General features: G+C 47.0%; 2 protein-coding genes across 6 annotated transcripts in view; one reads left to right on the top strand and one right to left on the bottom strand.

The window, feature by feature from the left end:
- The window catches only part of Pias1 (protein inhibitor of activated STAT 1), a 142,441-nt gene extending 136,752 nt beyond the window's left edge, over nt 1–5,689 (top strand). For 3 of the 4 annotated variants that reach the window (XM_063256876.1, XM_003480032.5, XM_013143990.3), the window contains one exon: nt 1,424–5,689. In XM_063256876.1, the coding sequence (XP_063112946.1) occupies nt 1,424–1,717 (294 nt within the window). In that variant the 3' untranslated portion in view covers nt 1,718–5,689. The remainder of the gene's footprint in view (nt 1–1,423) is intronic. The other variant, XM_063256877.1, reaches the window with a different exon arrangement.
- A 2,601-nt stretch (nt 5,690–8,290) lies between these two features.
- Nucleotides 8,291–16,946, bottom strand: Calml4 (calmodulin like 4). Of its 2 annotated transcripts, XM_063256881.1 has the most exons (6): nt 14,607–16,946; nt 14,500–14,530; nt 12,638–12,778; nt 11,123–11,311; nt 10,186–10,237; nt 8,291–8,592 (listed from the first exon to the last, which is right to left on the bottom strand). In XM_063256881.1, the coding sequence occupies exons 1-6, from the start codon at nt 14,607–14,609 to the stop codon at nt 8,562–8,564; spliced, it is 447 nt and encodes a 148-aa protein (XP_063112951.1). In that variant the 5' UTR covers nt 14,610–16,946; the 3' UTR covers nt 8,291–8,561. The 2 variants fall into 2 exon arrangements, with proteins under 2 accessions (XP_063112951.1, XP_003480081.2); XM_003480033.5 differs by lacking the exon at nt 10,186–10,237 and having other exon boundaries at nt 14,607–14,807.
- Nucleotides 16,947–17,004: the final 58 nt, after the last annotated feature.

Here is a 17,004-nt window from a genome sequence, read left to right as displayed (position 1 = left end):
GCAAAGATTGCAAAAACAAACAATGCTGTGGTTGACTGGTGACAAATGATTAGCCTGAGTGTAGGTGGGGCTGACTTTGGGAAGCTCATAGACAAGAAGCCTTAGGGAGTAACTGATCAAGAGTCTGGAACTGAAACAGAAATGCACAGCTGAAGAGAGCCAAGAGAAATGGAAACTACAAGGAAAGAGGAAAAAAACTGCAAAAAAAAATCATAATGAAGCTCCTTGCAGACCTCGATGAGGTCCTTACATTTTGGAACTTGAGTCCCAAACTTCTGAAAGTTCATTGGTACAGAGGAATAGTTGAGGTGCATTATCTACTTGTAAGCAAACCTGTGATGAAAAAAGGAAACACACCGAGTGAAAGCATCACGGGCAGGATTCTGAAGAGCAGTGCCGTGGACAGGAGAGAGCCTGGGAGGACCTGGTAATCTGGGATGATACCAGCACATACAGGATGTGCCCCAGAATCTTCCAGGGGATAAGATATGGAGACAGAAGACAGTGGTCCTGGTGATCCTGTGTGAACCTAGTTTTTTATAACAAAAAATTTATATTTTTGAAAGTTACAGTTTATAGAACAAAAATATAAGGAAATAATTTTGTGTAGCTACACAATGAGTATGTTTTAAGCTATTGTTACAAAAACACCAAACTTTTTAAAAAGTTACATTAATCTAAGGTTAGTTTATTGTTGAAGAAAAGCATTTTTGAAAAATTAATTTAGTGTAGCCTAAGCACCATGTTTGTAAAGTTCTCAGCCTTTCCCTTCACTCTCTGACTCTGTCTCTCTTTGTCTCTCTGTCTCTCCCTGCTCACCCTGCTCACCCTGCTCACTCCAGCGCCTTCCAGCCCTGTGCACTGTGTACATTAGGTGTCCTGCGCGGGCACTGGCTTAGCTTCTGTGCACCTTCTCTGTTAGGCATGCACACATCCACAGATGCCCACCCATGTGCTTCCGGTGCCATCTGTATTCAGTACAGCAGTGTGCTGTGCAAGTCCAAAGGCTGTGTGTCTAGGTTCATAAGCAACTCTGTGATGTTCACACAACAGCAGGGTCGTTGAACAGTGCTCAGACCCTATCTCTTGTTAGGCAACGCAGGACTGCCTCCAGCACAAGCAGGTGGGCCGTGCTCTGTCCTGAGGCTTCTAAGCATAGTAGAAATACAGTCTTGAGAATTGCTTGTGGTACAAATTGAAGCAAAAAACAATTTTAAAATTCCAGTTTCAGATATGGAACTGCCTGTCAAGATCAGCAATCCAGTCATTACGCTGGACTGTTTGATTTTTGTAAAATGTCTCATTAAAGATTTCAGAAACAGGATATACCGGCTGCATATTAAGCTTAGGACTTCGATCTGCTGAGAAGAAAGCGCGTTTCTTCGTGCCGTAACAAGCTGCCTTGTCCTTGTTCCCTCCCCAGCATTACAACACTTCCCTGCTTGCAGCCGCTGCCGCTGCAGTCTCAGATGACCAGGACCTGCTGCACTCGTCTCGCTTTTTCCCATATACCTCCTCCCAGATGTTCCTCGACCAGCTGAGTGCAGGAGGCAGCACGTCCCTGCCTGCCACCAATGGAAGCAGCAGTGGCAGCAACAGCAGCCTCGTGTCTTCCAACAGTCTGAGGGAGAACCACAGCCACACGGTGGCCAGCAGGAGCAGCACAGATGCAGCGTCTGTTTTTGGCATCATACCGGACATTATCTCCCTGGACTGAGCCTGTGCCGGCTGATCCCGCCCCATCCTGAGGGAGTCATCTGGGCTGGAAGAAGAGAACTTTATGCTGTTTTACCCTATTTTGTTTAGAAAAGTTCACAAGTGTGTTTGTTTTTTTTCCTTTTTTTAGGGAAAAAATTAAAAGAAATGTACAGAGAACAAAACTATATTTTCAGTTTTACTTTTGTATATAAATCTAAGACTGCCTGTCTGATAAAACACTTGTTAAAAAAAAAAAAAAAGAAAGAAAAGAAAAAAGCACCCATAAACCACCGTCAGTTCATTTTTTCTGGATTCTGAAGATTTTTTTCATCATTTGTCCTATGGTTTTGGTTTTATTTTCCTTCAATGGCATTATTTTATTTGCAATAACAGAAAAGGAATTGCATGTATGAAGTTTTAAATTGTGGGCTTTGTTGTGGGGAGGGGGGAGGGAGATAGTTTGATTTCCATTTTTTAAAAATGACAGACTAGCATTTTGTTTGTTTGTTTGTGTGTGTGCATATTTTATCCAGCCTTAAGTTATAAATCTCATCTGTCCCATGGCATTCCCTGTGTATTTTTCAGGATGTAGCTCATGGGTGTGTGTGTTCAGTGTGTGTGCCTACCTGTATTTTTTTGTCCTTGCTGTACCTCTGAGTTTGCATTCAGTTCATATATCAGTTAGTTGCCTGCTTCTTTTAAAGTGCTTTGAAGGTCTTGACCTTACATGTGAGTATCTTAACAGCTACCCCGGTTGCATGTCTCCATTACGTATTCTCTCTGACTTGCTATATACCCCCTGAGAATATACTTTCAGGATGTTGGAATAAAGCTGTCTGGGTAAGGAGTAGGCCTAGCAGACCTGTGAGTAATACATGTTAGCCTAGTTCTTGATTCTAAGTCTGGATTGCCAGTATTGTATATTTTAAACTAAGTGTGTGAGTACCTACTTTTTTTGGCCACAGGGTAACAGGTTTTTGTGCAAGATCTTCATACCAAAGTAAGAAGCAAAAATAGCTGAGATACCTGTTGGGTATCTTGTGCAGCTGACAGAGGAAGGCTTATGTCACTCCCAGTTATCCTAGACCAATCAGTTATCCTAGAAGTCAATTCTGTTTGGAAATACAATGCACCACACAGGTGGATCTATCGAAAGCCACTATTTGATATTCAGTTGAAATTTAAGATGAGTTTAAACCTCAGCCATTTTTATTCTGTAGTTCTGAGTGTTCTTAATTTCTTAGCCTATCTACTTCGATTATTTTTTCTTTACCTTTTATTTAGCTGTTTCTTCTATTTTAGTTCTTAAATTCAATTGCTTATCAGGTTTTGTTGTTTTGTTGGTACCAGGGATCAAACTCATGACCTTGTGCTTGTGAGGCAGGTGCTTGTGCCACTGAGCTAAACCCCTGGCCCTATTTTTTCTTTACTTTTTAATGACAGACATGACATAGGAAAGTCAATTTTTAAGAATTCATGGATTGGTCTAATCTTCTCTTACTAGTGGAACATGTAAATACATTGAAAACTTTTTCAGGAAATAAAGGGCCTGAAGGAGGGGAAAGTGGTTCTGTTTGAATCCCAGAAGTAGATAAATTGCATTCTCAGTTGTGGAAACTGTATTTCAGTTATTTGAGAGTACAGGTTTAAGAGAAAATAAAGAAGGGGCATAGCGATAGCCAGTTTTCCAGATTGGGTTTTTTGTATCAAAGCTCTTAATAGTCTCAGAATCAGTGAAGGACCACCTTTGTGTATAAACTTGTCATTTTAAACTGCCTTGTTAACAAAATTACCTACTTTAATCTGGATAGAATTTAAAATGGCTGTATCTTTGGTTGTATGATAAAATTAATGGTTCATATATGACTGTGTGGCATCTAAAAATAATATCTTTTTACAGCAATCTCTCTGTTACTAAATTGTTGACTTGAATTTTGAAGAAAAAAAAGTTGGTGTCAATATGTATATGTGTGTGTGTATATATGTATTTATAAACAAGTGTGTGTGTGGGTAACAAGTGAGTTTCATAGTCTTCCCCTATGCATGTGTATTCTACACATAAATGGCTGAGTTATAGTCACAAAACAATTTGCAATAAAAAAATACAGGTTCATTGTTAGTTAAAACAGAAAGTAATTTTTAAGTGCAACTGGTATGGTGAGTAAATACTTTAAAAACTCTTATTGGCATACTAATATAGGCCAATTTCAAATAGTACCATAATTTGTGTCTAAATTTGGACTGGAATAGAAATTACTAAAATTGTGGGAGGGCATTTCTTTCTGATTTTACATAGTGATACGAAATTTCTCAACTACCTAAGGTAAAGTGTTTTTTAACTTTTTTTTTCTGTCATTGATAATGGTCTGAAAATTCTGATCAGTAATTTCGTGTGTAATACTGATGACTTAACTGTTTGAATGATCCAGTCAAAAACCTGTACCTTTACTTTCTGCAGCTCAGTTCCAGGGTGGGGCAGGTTACCCTGACTCTGTCCTGTTTCATACCACCTAAGGGAAGATTTGGAAATAGGGAGAAATCAGTGTCCGGTGGCTGTGGTCCTGACCCATAGAAATCTCACCACTCACTCATCCTTTGATTTTAGTTCATTCCAGTCTGTAAGGAGTTTGTCCCTTCAGTTGTGAATTTCTGAAGAGTTGTATAAATTAATAGCTGCCCCTCTGTCAGTATCATGGTCTGTAAGTTGCTCAGACTTTCATGGTCTGTCATAATTATCAGTAGAGTCATGCACTATATCTCTGTCTCCTAAATCTTAAAAATGTGTATCGTCACTTTTTGTCTTTTTTTCCTTAGCCCACCCACTCTCCCCAGCCCAGGCCAACGTTGCTGTGCTGTCTGTGGACAAAGAGCGATTCTTAGACTCTAGGCGAGCTGCCAACAGCCCCGTGGCCTCAGTGTTTCATAACAGTATGCATATATCCATGTTTCTGGACAGTACTACTGTGTGTGTTTGCACACATGTGCATCTACATGCACACGGAAATCAGCTCACTAGCAGGGTTGAAGTGGCTTGATTCCTGTGTGGGCATTATTGGACATATCTTTTTAAAATGTAGTATGCAACTAAACCATGACACACTTGTTTGATTATTTTGAGCATTAAAATTCTGTTCTAATTTAGACTTGTCACAATTCCACATCGTTACTGGCTCAAGGAAGATTCACTTAAGTTTCTGAAAAGTGTTTTTTAGTAGAGTCTCCTTTGAGACAAATTTGTGAAGTTGAAAATATATCCCAGATGTAAATTAATAAATGTGGAATGAACATTGTTTTGAAACAATTTCAATTTTAAATACATAAAACTTAAGGGTCTTCAAGACTTTTGAAAGCACATTTGAATTTATTTTAGAATAATTTAGTTTATCAATACATACTGAATTTTTTTTTTAATGAAACACAAAGCTTAGATTTCAGAAAGAGGGAGGGAGAATAGCTGGTGGTCCCAGAGTGTGCTGCTGTTGTTTAATTAACAAGGGGGAAAATGTATATAAATAGATATAAAACTTACCATAAATTCCATGAACTTAAATCTGTGATTCATTGCCTTAAAACTTTTTCTCTTAGAATTTCCATACCGCATGCCAAACCAGTAAAATGGCTTTTAAAAAATGTATAGTAGACCAATGTCAGTTTGTATAAAAGTTACCAAGTGAAAATATTTATTACATGCATTGGAAAAAAATTGTTTACTTATTGAATGTTACCTGTTTATGTAGAGCTCTTTAGATGTAATAAAAAAAAAGCCTTCAGTTAATTTGTCTTCTGTAAAACAATACTGCTGGGGATGCAAGGGAACAGTCCCTATGAGAAAGGAGGTAACGCTTTCTGCTTCCAAAGATTTCAGAGTGTGACAGGTACCTAGTACTCTTGCACATGCTTTGAGCTAAGTAGTTACTATAGAGCCATTGTTCTCTCTCTTATTGAAATTTGATAGCTCTGTAATAAACCACAGCTTCTGTTTTGCTTTGAATCCTTCAATATCTGCAGTTTGCGTGCTTAGAGCACTGTGGCTTATTTTTGCAAACGGCACAGGGTGCAAGGTAAACCAATTGGAATTACAGGAATGAGCATGAAACTAGGACAAGACCTAAATGCGTCTCCCGGGATTGTGGGTCCTTGGCTCACAGCCATAGTACGTCAGTGAAGAGGAGCCCAGGTCCTAATGACCATCCCACACTGTATGCACTTACCAAGCTCAACTTCAGGTTCCCATCAGGCCTGTGACAGTTGTAAAACGTTTTAGAACCATACTTTGGCCAGTCAGTAATAAATATAGCCATACCAAAGTGTTGAGGGAAAGTACTGTCACTTATTATTGTAGCCCAGAACTTCCTTTTCCTGTCTCGTCTACATCATCAAAATCTGTCACCTGTGTGATTTTTGATATTCCAGGTTGGCTGTAAGATTAACTTCTCAGTGCCCATGTGTGGAGTCAAAAAGAGTTGTAGGCCTAGGACCCTCGCCTATCAGTGAAATCCAGCAGCCCTCAAAAGGCTCAGGTTTTGTGTCCCAGCAGCTGGATTTCTGTGAAGATAAATAAAGATGAAGCATCACTACCCTCTCTTGCTCTGGCCTCTTCAGGGTACTGAGAACAGTCCCAGACAGTCTGTGTTTCTGTTTTTTTGTACCGGAGATTGAACTCACAACCTCACATTTGCCAGACAGGGACTTAGGCCGCTGAGCTAAATCCATGGGCTCTTGTGTCTATTTTTGTATTTCTTCTCTTTTTTATTTTTATTTGTTGGTTTGGTTTATTTTTTGAGACAGGGTCTCACTATGTAGTTTTAGGGTTTTTTTTTAAAAAAAGTAAGATTCAGTATTTTCTTTTAATGAATTTTATTTATTTTTATCTTTTTAAAACAGGGTCTCACTGTGCAGTTCAGGCTGACCGTGAGTTCCCTTTGTAGCCCAGGTGGGTCTCGAACTCACAACAGTCCTCCTGCTTCAGCCTCCCGAGTGCTGGGATTACAGGTGTGCACTACTACGTCCAGCTTCACTATATAGTTCAAGCTGGACTTGAACTTACTATGTAACCCAGGCTGGCCTTGAACTGACAGTGATCCTCCTATCTCAGCTTCCTGAGTGCTGGGCTCACAGGCATGTGCCACCATGCACAGCTCGATTTTCTTTTCGTAAGACTACCAAGTTGTATAAATCTCAGACCCTGTAAAACTTGGATCTTCCCCTGCACCTTGTAGATGCAGGTCCCCAACTAGATGATCACTAACTTCACATAGTTAATGTTCATCACTGACCCCAAAAGCCCTCCTCTGCAACTTGTGAATTCCTGCTTACTCTTGTGGGCAATATCACTGTTGCCAAAAGTTCTAGTTTTCTTTCTCAGGACCTCACTTCAATATGAAGCCATGTGGCAGAGTTGCACTAGACTTCCGGTCCCCACAGTGCTCCCAGTACCTTGCTTTAGATTTGTGTTTAACACTTCCCAGAGGACAACCTGTCTTTCTGATTGGCTTGTCTTTAGCAACAAAGGCACTGTTAAGAGAGCTGCAGCCTGATGTTGACCCATAAGAGGATGAAAACCCTAGGACTGGGAGCTTGCACCCACCCATTCTGGTGTGCCACTCCATCCTCTTGTAGGCCTATGCTGGTTCTGCCCACAGTGAGTCCACAATCTGATGAGCATCTGGCACCTCTGAGCCCCAGACAGCACAGGTGCTTCCTCCTGGTGTGTCACTCTAGCCACTTGGGCTGAGGAGACTGCTAGGGTAGCTTTGTGGCCACTACTGTTTCTGGAAACATGCTGGAAACCTCTTAACATGCTGGCCATGGCCTGTTACCCACCCTTTTTTTTCTCTGTTGGAAGTGGCTTATGGTCACACACACACACACACACCCCCACACACACACCCGTACCCTTCAGCTGAGAAGACCATCCCAGTACCTGGATCTTCCTACCAACAGCCCAGTGTGTGGTTCAGGATTCTAGGAAGAGTATCAGAAAGGCCCGAGCTCCACAAGGCTTGCCAAAGGCCCTAGCCTCAGCATGGATGCAAGGCCTGTGTCAGTCTTCTCCCTGCCCAACTGCTGTGAAGTGCGTGCAGACACAAGTGTCTTCACTCATCGGGTTAGGACTGTGTATCCTGAATTGTGTCCTCGTCACTTGAGATGGAAATGAGAACTTCTACGTGGGCCTGTGGAGCTCCAGGAAATAACTGCAGTACTGTTTTCAAGATTTGGTTGCTAGTTCTCAGCTAGCACTGACTTTATCTAGGAGATATAAAAAGGTGGTTCTGGCACCCAAATCTCGTGTGCTTTCTTAGAGGGTGGCACTGCCCTTTTCTAGAATGAGCACCAGCACTGGAATTTGAATTCCACATGCTCTGCGGGGTGCCAGGGCATTTTCATGTGACCATCTCCACCCTTCCTCAGTGGGCTCCTAGAGTATAAGTGCAAGAACCTAACCTCTGTGAGGACCCTAAGGCTTTGAGGGTGAAATGATCTGCCCAAGTCACACAGCTGGGGAGGGGTACTGCTGGGATCCCATGGAATATGGCCTGGCTCCAAGCTGCAGGCTCTTTCTACACAGTGAAGTCCAGACTAATGGCAGCTATGAAGATCCGTGCAAATCTTTTATTAAAAACATGCTAATACCATGACAGAAATCATTGATTGTGAGTTATCCCTGGCTATGGGAGCCTAATATCTCGTTGTAGTTTGTCATCTCCCTAGAGTGAAAAAGAATACTGCCCTTTTAAAACATTAATAATGAGTCTAGGCTTTCAGGCCCAGGGAGATGCCTTTGCACACTGCATGTTCAGTAGTCTTGCACAGGCAGGGTGATCTTCTGGATGAACTCGTCGTACTTCACTTGGCCACGTGGCTCAATACCTCCTGCTTTGAAAAGCTCCTCCACTGCAATAAATCATACTGAGTTTTCAGTTTGGATCTGGGGTTATGACATGGAGCTCTTTGGGGGCTGGGGCTTCCCAGGGGTCTTCCCTGTGCATTCAGCAGACAAAATGAGGAAGTAAACCAGAGAGCAGGACAGCCTGCCCCCTGCACACCACCAGCTCAATTTTTGGACATTCTTTAAAGACAGTGACATAGGGCAATGTACTGCTGAGGTAATAAAGGTATTTTTTTTAAGTTTTATTTTTGTTTCTGTTTTTTGAGGTAGGATCTCACTATGTAGCCTAGGCTGACCTTGGACTCGAAGTGATCCTCCTGTCTCAGCCTCCTAAGTGCTGGGATTATAGGTGTGTACCACTAGGCCTGGCAGTGGCAGTGTACTGCTGAGGATTCTATTACTGAAGCCGCCTGTGCTGCTTTTAAAGAAATTCTCTAAACTCTGTGACTGTGTTTATCGAAACTTTCAGCTGGATGTTTGGCGTGCCACAGTGTTCCTCCTGTCCCCCGGTACTGTGTGCTTCCCTCTGCAGCTCCTGGGGGCCCACCGAGCCCAGGCTTTCGTTTATTCTTGCCTCCCTGACCCTCCCACACACACATCAGCGCCACTGGCCACTCCTGCCTTCACACCAAGAGAGGACTTGGCAATAAGTGCTGTCTGCTGTCACTGCCTCCTTAGGGAAACGGCAGGGGCTGGTGGTACATTTCAGAGGTAGTGCACATGCGTGGTATGCGTGAAGACTTGGCTTCAAACCTCAGCACCAGTAAAGAAAAAATGTGATGAGAGTAAGAGAAAAATAAACCCAACTGTGTCTAAAGTACAAAGCTTCCAAAACTGCCATTGTCTTTATTGCTCAGGAAAAAAAATCACTATTTGTATGTTTCTTCTGATTGTAGATTGTGAAACAAAATATTAGCGTGTCCTAAGCACTAGTAGGAAGAGCCATCTCAGCTTGCTGGTTTCCACAGTGACCACTTGGGCCAACCTAAATTGGCTCTTTGGGCCATCCTCACCCTCCTGCAAAAACTCTGTCACACCTTCCGCTCCCCACAGCGTCCCATTTGCTAGCCCTGGACACCTCCACGCCTAATGGTGGGAAGCCAGCTTTGCTTCTCTGCTTCGCCTTCCTCTTAAGTGTAATTCCTGTGCTCTGTGCTGAAGCCCATGGTGGCTCTGAGTATTCTTAGAAGGTTGAGAATGATTTATTCTGTGGCCAGTTGGTCTACAAGGAGCAGCACTTTATAGCCCAGACAGTGGGGCTGAAGATGCCAGGGCCAAATGGCCCCCGCCCCAGCGGTCTCATTTCACAGATCCCAGGAGCAGTCAGTGTTCCAAAGTCACCCTGTTCCAGGCCTCACATGGGAGACCTCCCCTGTGGCCACCTCCCCTGCTCTAAGGCTGCTCCTTAATAAAACATTTCCTTTCAGTCACTCCAGGATGGGAGATTCCTGTTTTTCTATCACCCTTCTTGCCTCCACAGCCAGCTTGATGGAAGTTGGCCCTCCCACACAAATGTTCTTGGCATGTTACATAAACAGGAGAGATCCCTTTGGACAGAGATCACCAGTTGCAAGAGGGAAGGCCATCCTGTACCTTACCCTGCTGTCGATGCTTCCCCTGCTGGTGCAGAGAGAGCAGTGTCCTCCGAGCCTGAAAGGCGAGAATAGCCTGTGTTTTCCTGATCACATGAAAGATGAACCATAGCTGCCAGCGAGAGGAGTCTGCCTGCTGCAGAGCGCTGGCTATTTTTAAACGCTGTGCCTGTGGCTTTTTGAGCAGTTAGGATGGAATGTTAGCTCTGCACCTGCACATCCAGGGTACAACCTTGTTTCCAAGGGTAAGAAACTTGCCTGAGGTCCCCAAAAGGGGAACCACGATGAACTCTCATTCAAATAGCAACCCGGAGGTGGCTTGGATGGTTGTGATTTTGCTGAAAGATAAAGGTCCTTCTTCCTGAAGACTTTGCCCTGCATGCACTTCTGGCCAAGCCTGGCTACCCCAGCCTGAGTGGGGCGACCTAACTAGAAACTCAGGGGTTAGTGGACAGAGGGGCTCTGAGGCAGAAGGGCAACCAGGGTCCCTCATGGGCTGCTATACAGCAGGACAGCCCCTCCTGGAGCCCTCCTAGAGGAGCATCTCAGTTTGGGAAGGTCATTGACAGCAGGTCAGAGCCTGCTGAGGTTGGGGGCGTCTCCCAGACCTGTGTTCAGCTTCAGTTCTGCACCCTCAGAGCCACTCACACTGCCTGTTGCCTTCTCAGTGGGAGGAGACGCTCCTGCACCCAGGGTGTCCTAGGTACTGAGTGAAGACCTGCCGTGAGGGCTTGAACTCAGGGTGAGGCTTGGTGGACCCTCCCACCTACTGAGCTCCACCACTGTCCTCTTGCCCGGGGCCCCACCTACCAAGCCTGATCTCTTGCTTAGTGACTTTGGGACCAGATCAGCTGCAATGTCTGCTCACCCTGGTGGCATTGCTGAGGCTTTGGTGTGCCCCCCCCCAACCCTCTCCACATTGGGAAATGGCCACGCTGTTTACCTTCCTTCTGGGTGAGCTTCTCCCCCAGATTCATGAGTTTTGACTGCAACTCAGATGCCATGATGTAACCTTTCTTCTCTTTATCTGCCATCAACATGGCCAGCAGAATTTCTTTCTTTGGGTCCTCTTGTTTTATTTGTGTGTGCATAATGGTCAGGAAGGTGGAGAAATCTAATTCTCCATTTCTATCTGTAGAGACAACAGAGTGAAGAGGGAGGAAAGGGGCTTATTGGGGAAGTCAAGTGGCCTCTTGTCCAGCTGTTGCAGCCAGTTCCAGGGCCATCTAACTACGAGCACTGTGGTGGTGGCCATAGTTAGACGAAGGGTAGCGTCTCCTTGGTAGCATCTCCTACCAAGGTCCCATCAGGATCACCCATTGGGCTGGGTACACCTCATTGACTCCTCAGTGGCCACGGTCATTGCACCCCCACTTCTGCATACTAAGGGGATGAAAGTCCAAGGCTTGAGTCACAGCACAGAGCAGGATAGGCTGCCTTCTCTGCCCATTCTTGTGCTCCCCTCCCTCCATGAGCTGGAGAGAAATGGGTGCACATGGCCATGTTCCCTTTGGCGGCCACCAGACCACATTTGTGACAGTGATCTATTTATAAGTTGACAGTGACCTCACCTGGGCCTTAAGCCCAGTCCTTGGTGCACTGCTCACCAATCTGTCCTCCCTGCAGCCTCCACCCTAGCCTTCCTCTGGAGCCTCAGACCAAGTACTGGCCCAGCTGCTGCTGCAGGAAGCTGGAACTTCCCAGGCCACATCTTCCTGTTCAGAGGAGACAGGAACCTCTTCTGATCTGAAAATAGGGGATTTTAGATATCAGGCCACTGAGGACCCAGTCCCTGGCCACTTGCCCACAGGTTCCTGCCTGGGAAGAACTGCCAGTGCTGTGACATGACCTCCAGTAACCCTAGCAGATGGTGAGGCCCATCTGAGAGATGCTGAAGCCTCAGCTGACCAAGAAGTAGCCTCAGGACTCCAGCCCTCTCTAGTCCCTGCTTCCTGAGTGTCCAGCCACAGCATAAACAGCTGCTGGCCTCTGACACTTCACTGCCATTAAAAAGCAAACAAAACATCACAAAGCTTATTTCCCATTCTAAAAGTCCTATATGTTCCTTCTGGTAAAGGTGCAGGGAAAAGGAACAGAAATTGCCATTAATCCAGAGATAACACTCACTAGTGTGCTGAAAGGTTTTCTTCCAGTTCCCTAGCAGTGTTGTGTCGGTTCTAAGTTAGCCTTTGAAATCAGACCTGGGTTCCAATCCTGGTTCCACTATTGGCTCAGAACTCAGGCAAGTTACTGCATGGCTATGAGCCTTGATCTTTGCCTATAAAGTGGGGTCCCCCTCCTATGGCTGGTTTGAGCATATACTCACCAAAGAGACATTTTTCTATTAAAAACATTAGGTCACCATGTTAACACTTTCTCTAGGTTTGTGATAGACTTATGGGATGCCAGAGCCAGGTCCCTGGAGCATGGGAGTCACCAAGCCCACCAGCCCACTCACCTATCCTGTGGGTCTGCAGGTGCTGCTCCACTTCCCCTAGTGTTGGGCTGGCCCCCAGGCACCTCATAGCCACCAGGAGGTCAGTGGTTTTTATCTTGCCCCTCTGCTGCTTGTCATATAAAGAGAAGCATTCCTTGTACTCTGCGAACAGCCCAGGGGGAGAGTCAGTGTCGTTTGGTCACCATCCTCCCATCCTCTCCCCACACTGGCCTTGGCCCTGTGTTTACAGACTCCAGAGAGGTCACCCAAGGTCTGAGCAGGGCTGGACTCCCAGTGGTCCCAGGGCCCCTTGCAAACAGATTGGCTGTGGAGCTGAGGCTGCTCACAACCCAGCCGTGCAGCCCAGCAGCACAGAGGCAGCCAGGTGGAAGCCCAGCACTTGGTTCATTACGCTTCCTGTTCAGTCAGAATTTGACAAGCAAAGCCTGCATACATCATGACAAAAGCATTCCTTTCTCTCTCCAATGAGTTGGAATTGTCTTGTCATTAGATCTGAGGAGTGATCCACCAGTAAACTGTTTCTTACTCTGGTACAAATTAGATTAGTTCCATTGAAACTTCTTTCAGATCGTTAGCACTGTGGATCCCATCAGGGCTGTCTTAGATTTAGGTACAGATTGTTCAGACCTAAATTGTTTAATCATGGCTAGTTTCAACCACCAGGTTGCAAAATGGGCCTCAAAACATAGCTGTCCTCTCTAGTGTCCAACATGGAATGGCATTTTCTCCTCTGTCCCTGATTCCCAGCATCCTGGGAGCCTCCAACTCCCCATTCTTTGCTCCATCTCTGCCCATTCTTTCATTCTTGAAACATCAGTGGCCTCTGTGTTAGTGTCAGATTGAACACAAAGAGAAACTCCTTCCTTCCCAGGAGCTTCAGAGGGACCCCGGCCAGTGAGCCTTACTCCAGTGTGCTGGGAGGCACTGAGCCCAGATCTAGATTCCAGCTGAGTCTGCCATTCAGCCTTGCCTTTAGAGCTGAGCAAGGGGGTGAGGTGGGGGGCTTGGGATAAAGAGTCAAGAGGTTCATGAGGGGTGCCCACCTGGAGCCCCTACTGCCACCTGCAGTTTCTGCCCACTTCCAGGGCCTACAAGACCCTTGGATCACAGTAGCTCTGTGGTCCTAGGTGCCTAGAGTTTCACCTCCAGTGGACAGAGACGATCCCCTGGCAAGGCCCTGAGGCAGTGGAGAGCTGGAGCCTGGAATGCCTCAGGCTGGACCATCCTGACTTGCACAGTCACTATGGGGGAAGAATCACAGGGGACCACTGCTGGGCCTTGGAAGCTGCAGCCTTTTCTGCCAGGGCTTAGGGCCTTCCATTGCACCCCAGCACACCCTGCTCTGGGCCCCCCTTTTGTGTAACCCGATTAGCTCCTCTTGGCTTCATGGAAACAAGCTGTGCACTGCTCAAAACCGAATATAGAGCTCACAACCAAGCCAGGCCGAGGGGCCTACTTAAAGACAGGGGCGCTGATGCCCAAAGAGGAGAATCCTGCCCAAGGGCACAGACCTAGACTCTTGGTCCCTGCCCATTATAAAACTCTTTTCCCTGCTGATTTCAGCCATAATTTTAAGGTCTCTCCTCAACTCTTTCCTCCTCCTGCCTCGTCTGAGGACACCCTAGTGAGTGCTTTCCTAGGACCTGGCTCATACTGAAACTCATGGCTACAAAGCCAGAAGCCCCACCTCAGAGCTCACCCCACCCACGAGTGCCAGCATCCTTGCCACAGCTGGCCCAGTGCCCCTGGGTGGCCCAGCTCTTCCCACCATGCCTTGCTTTCAGCAGAAAAGGAGTGCACCAAATTGCCTAATGAGACCCATATTTTGCTCCAAGTTGCTAATTAAAGAGCAGGCAACTTACCATTAATTTGGTCCTGGGAAAGATACTTGGCCTGCAACAGAGAGAGGAAACAAGTCAGGGACAGAGACCATCAGAGGCCCCCACTGGTGACACAGATCCCTCCTTACCATCTTGGGGCTCCGGCAGCTCTTCTCAGAACTACATTCTCAGTTTCCTCTCCTCTGGCTTCAAGTCGAAAGTCCGTCTGCTGAGCTGGGTGGAGACTGGGTAATAAACCCCGGGCTGCCATGGAGACCAGGCCACAACCACAGGGGTCAAATTCCAGCTCCCATGCACAGCTGAGGCCCTGCTGGCTTGGCCAGCTTGATTAGGAGGAAACAGGGCCGCAGGAGGCCTCTTCAGATCTCAGGGTCCCTTCCTGTGGGGCTGATCCTCCATAGTGACTGGACTAATGCCTGTGTCCCTTCCTGGGAGCCCCAGACTCTGACCAAAGGGCAGTGGGGTATATAAAAGGAGCCCAGATCTAGATTCAGTATGGGCCTGCCTCGGGAGCTTTTCTCGACGATCTTCTTGGTGCAGTCAGACATTGCATGGCCCCATCAGCCCATCTTGAGGAAGGGACACTGCCTAGGTGGCCTGGCTCCAAGAGGCCTTGCTAACAGCATGGGGGACATGTCCCACAGCGGGACACAGGACGCGGGGCTCTCAGGCTGGGCTCAAACCCTGCCCTTCCTGATTGAAGCCACTGCACCTCCTAGTGCCTAGTTTCCTCAGCAGGCCACCTTACAGGGCTGTCAGGAGACTATTAAATCCACACGCAGCCGGTTCTTGGCCTGTGTGTTGTTCTGTGGATCCCAGGGCTGTTTGTCCAGCCCCACAGCCAGAGGCTCTGTGCTATCCCCAGGTCCTGCAGGCTCCCCCATTCTTCCTTCCCCTTCTGCCCACACTGCTGACTCCCAGCTTCCTCAGCCACAAGTGCTCTCTCCTCCCCTACAAAGGCCAGGGGCTAGGAGGCACATGCTGGGTACACATACCACAGGTTTCCCAGCCTTGTCCTGTCCTGTCCCTCACCCATGGCTGGTGGCTGTCATGTTCAGTTGCTCAGGTTGCACCCAGACAAGGGAACAGACACCATGCTGGGAGGGGCTGCAAGGGACCTGTCCTGGTCTTCTCTCCCTTCCGATCTGACTTCCTCCATATCCCCCAAATTGCCTCCTTCTTCACACCTGGTTCTAGACTAGGATCCTCCTTCTTTTGCAGGTTTTGATTCCCCCTAAGGCTGAGGCAGGAGGACCCTCCATGGCACAGCAAGATGGGGAGGGGCACACTAGGGATACCAGCAGGGCCTTGAAGGGCCAGCACAGAGCCATGGTATGGGAGCCCAGAGTGTTTATCCAAATTGCCTTGCCTCTGGGAAGGGCTCAGGGAAGGGAAGACACCTCAAGTTTAGGTGACTCTATGCCCACCATCACCAATAGAAAACACCTGTGTGGGGTGGTGACCACGTCACCCAAGAGTCCACCAGGGCCAAGTGCTGCACCTCCATGCAGAAGCACGCTGCAGGCACGTGGTTCCACTGCCGGGGTTTCGGGCTCTTCCCTGGGCACAGCCTGGATTCCCTTGGACCTGTAAGCCCTACCCCCATGGGAAGAGTTCCCAGGAGAGTGCGCCTCCCTTACTGTCTTCAGCCCAGACCACTGAAAGAGGTTCCCAAGGCTTTGCTGGAAGGGCTCTGGGCTCCTGCTCTTAGCCTCGTGCCCCATGCGCGACCTCCCCCTCCTGCCCATTTTGTGCTGTTCCTGAGCTCAGCTCTACCCACACGCTTTGGCTCCTCACACAATCAGGAAACAGCAGACCCCTCAACGTCCCCCAAGGTAGCCTCAGCACCTTCGGGTACACTGCTGGGTGAAGGGCAAAAAGGTGGCCTCAGCCTGCTGGCCTCTGCTTCTCCTGTCCGGTGTGTCCCAGAACAGAAGCATTTTCCTCTGCCATCCTGGTAACATCTCTCTGACAGCCACTGACATGTGGTTTTCTAGGCCAATAAAGCCAGGCTACAATGAAGACCCCTTCCTAGGAGACATTCACAGCCAACTGCCAAGAGGGCTTTGCTGGCAAAGAGGCATCCAGGGTCTCCAGGGCTCTGACACTTTGCTATTTCTTTTGTGTTCTGAATACCCACTTTCTGCCTAAGTTCTTACTCATTTTTTTTTCAGTCTTATCAAAGGCTCCAGCCCCACCCAAGCAGGTTCTCCCCACATGTAGTTTATGTGCTAAGCAGGTCAGAGGCTGGGATACAGCTTAGTTTGCCTGGCATGTATGAAACGTGAATTTGAGGCCTGGTGCTACAAAACAAGAAATAAAAATCTTTAGAGAACATCCTGGGCAGCAGTGAAGGAAGCAAAGGATGGTTTTGGCAGGGAGGGGATGCAGAGATCGGCTGTCTACTGTCTGTTGTCTTTTGTGTAGTCTCTGGCAGCAGGTGGTAAGGCCCCAAGAGAACAACTAAAGGACCTGCCCAAGGTCAAGTGCCACCATCAAAACACAGGCCTTCCCCTTCCCCTAAAG

The sequence above is a fragment of the Cavia porcellus genome, unplaced genomic scaffold (genome assembly GCF_034190915.1).
Source record: "Cavia porcellus strain 051 isolate PalLab524CR breed Dunkin Hartley unplaced genomic scaffold, mCavPor4.1 scaffold_10, whole genome shotgun sequence".
Taxonomy (NCBI): domain Eukaryota; kingdom Metazoa; phylum Chordata; class Mammalia; order Rodentia; family Caviidae; genus Cavia; species Cavia porcellus.
The sequence above is the reverse complement of the archived record's forward strand: the minus strand, read 5'-3'. Positions and strand labels throughout refer to the sequence as shown.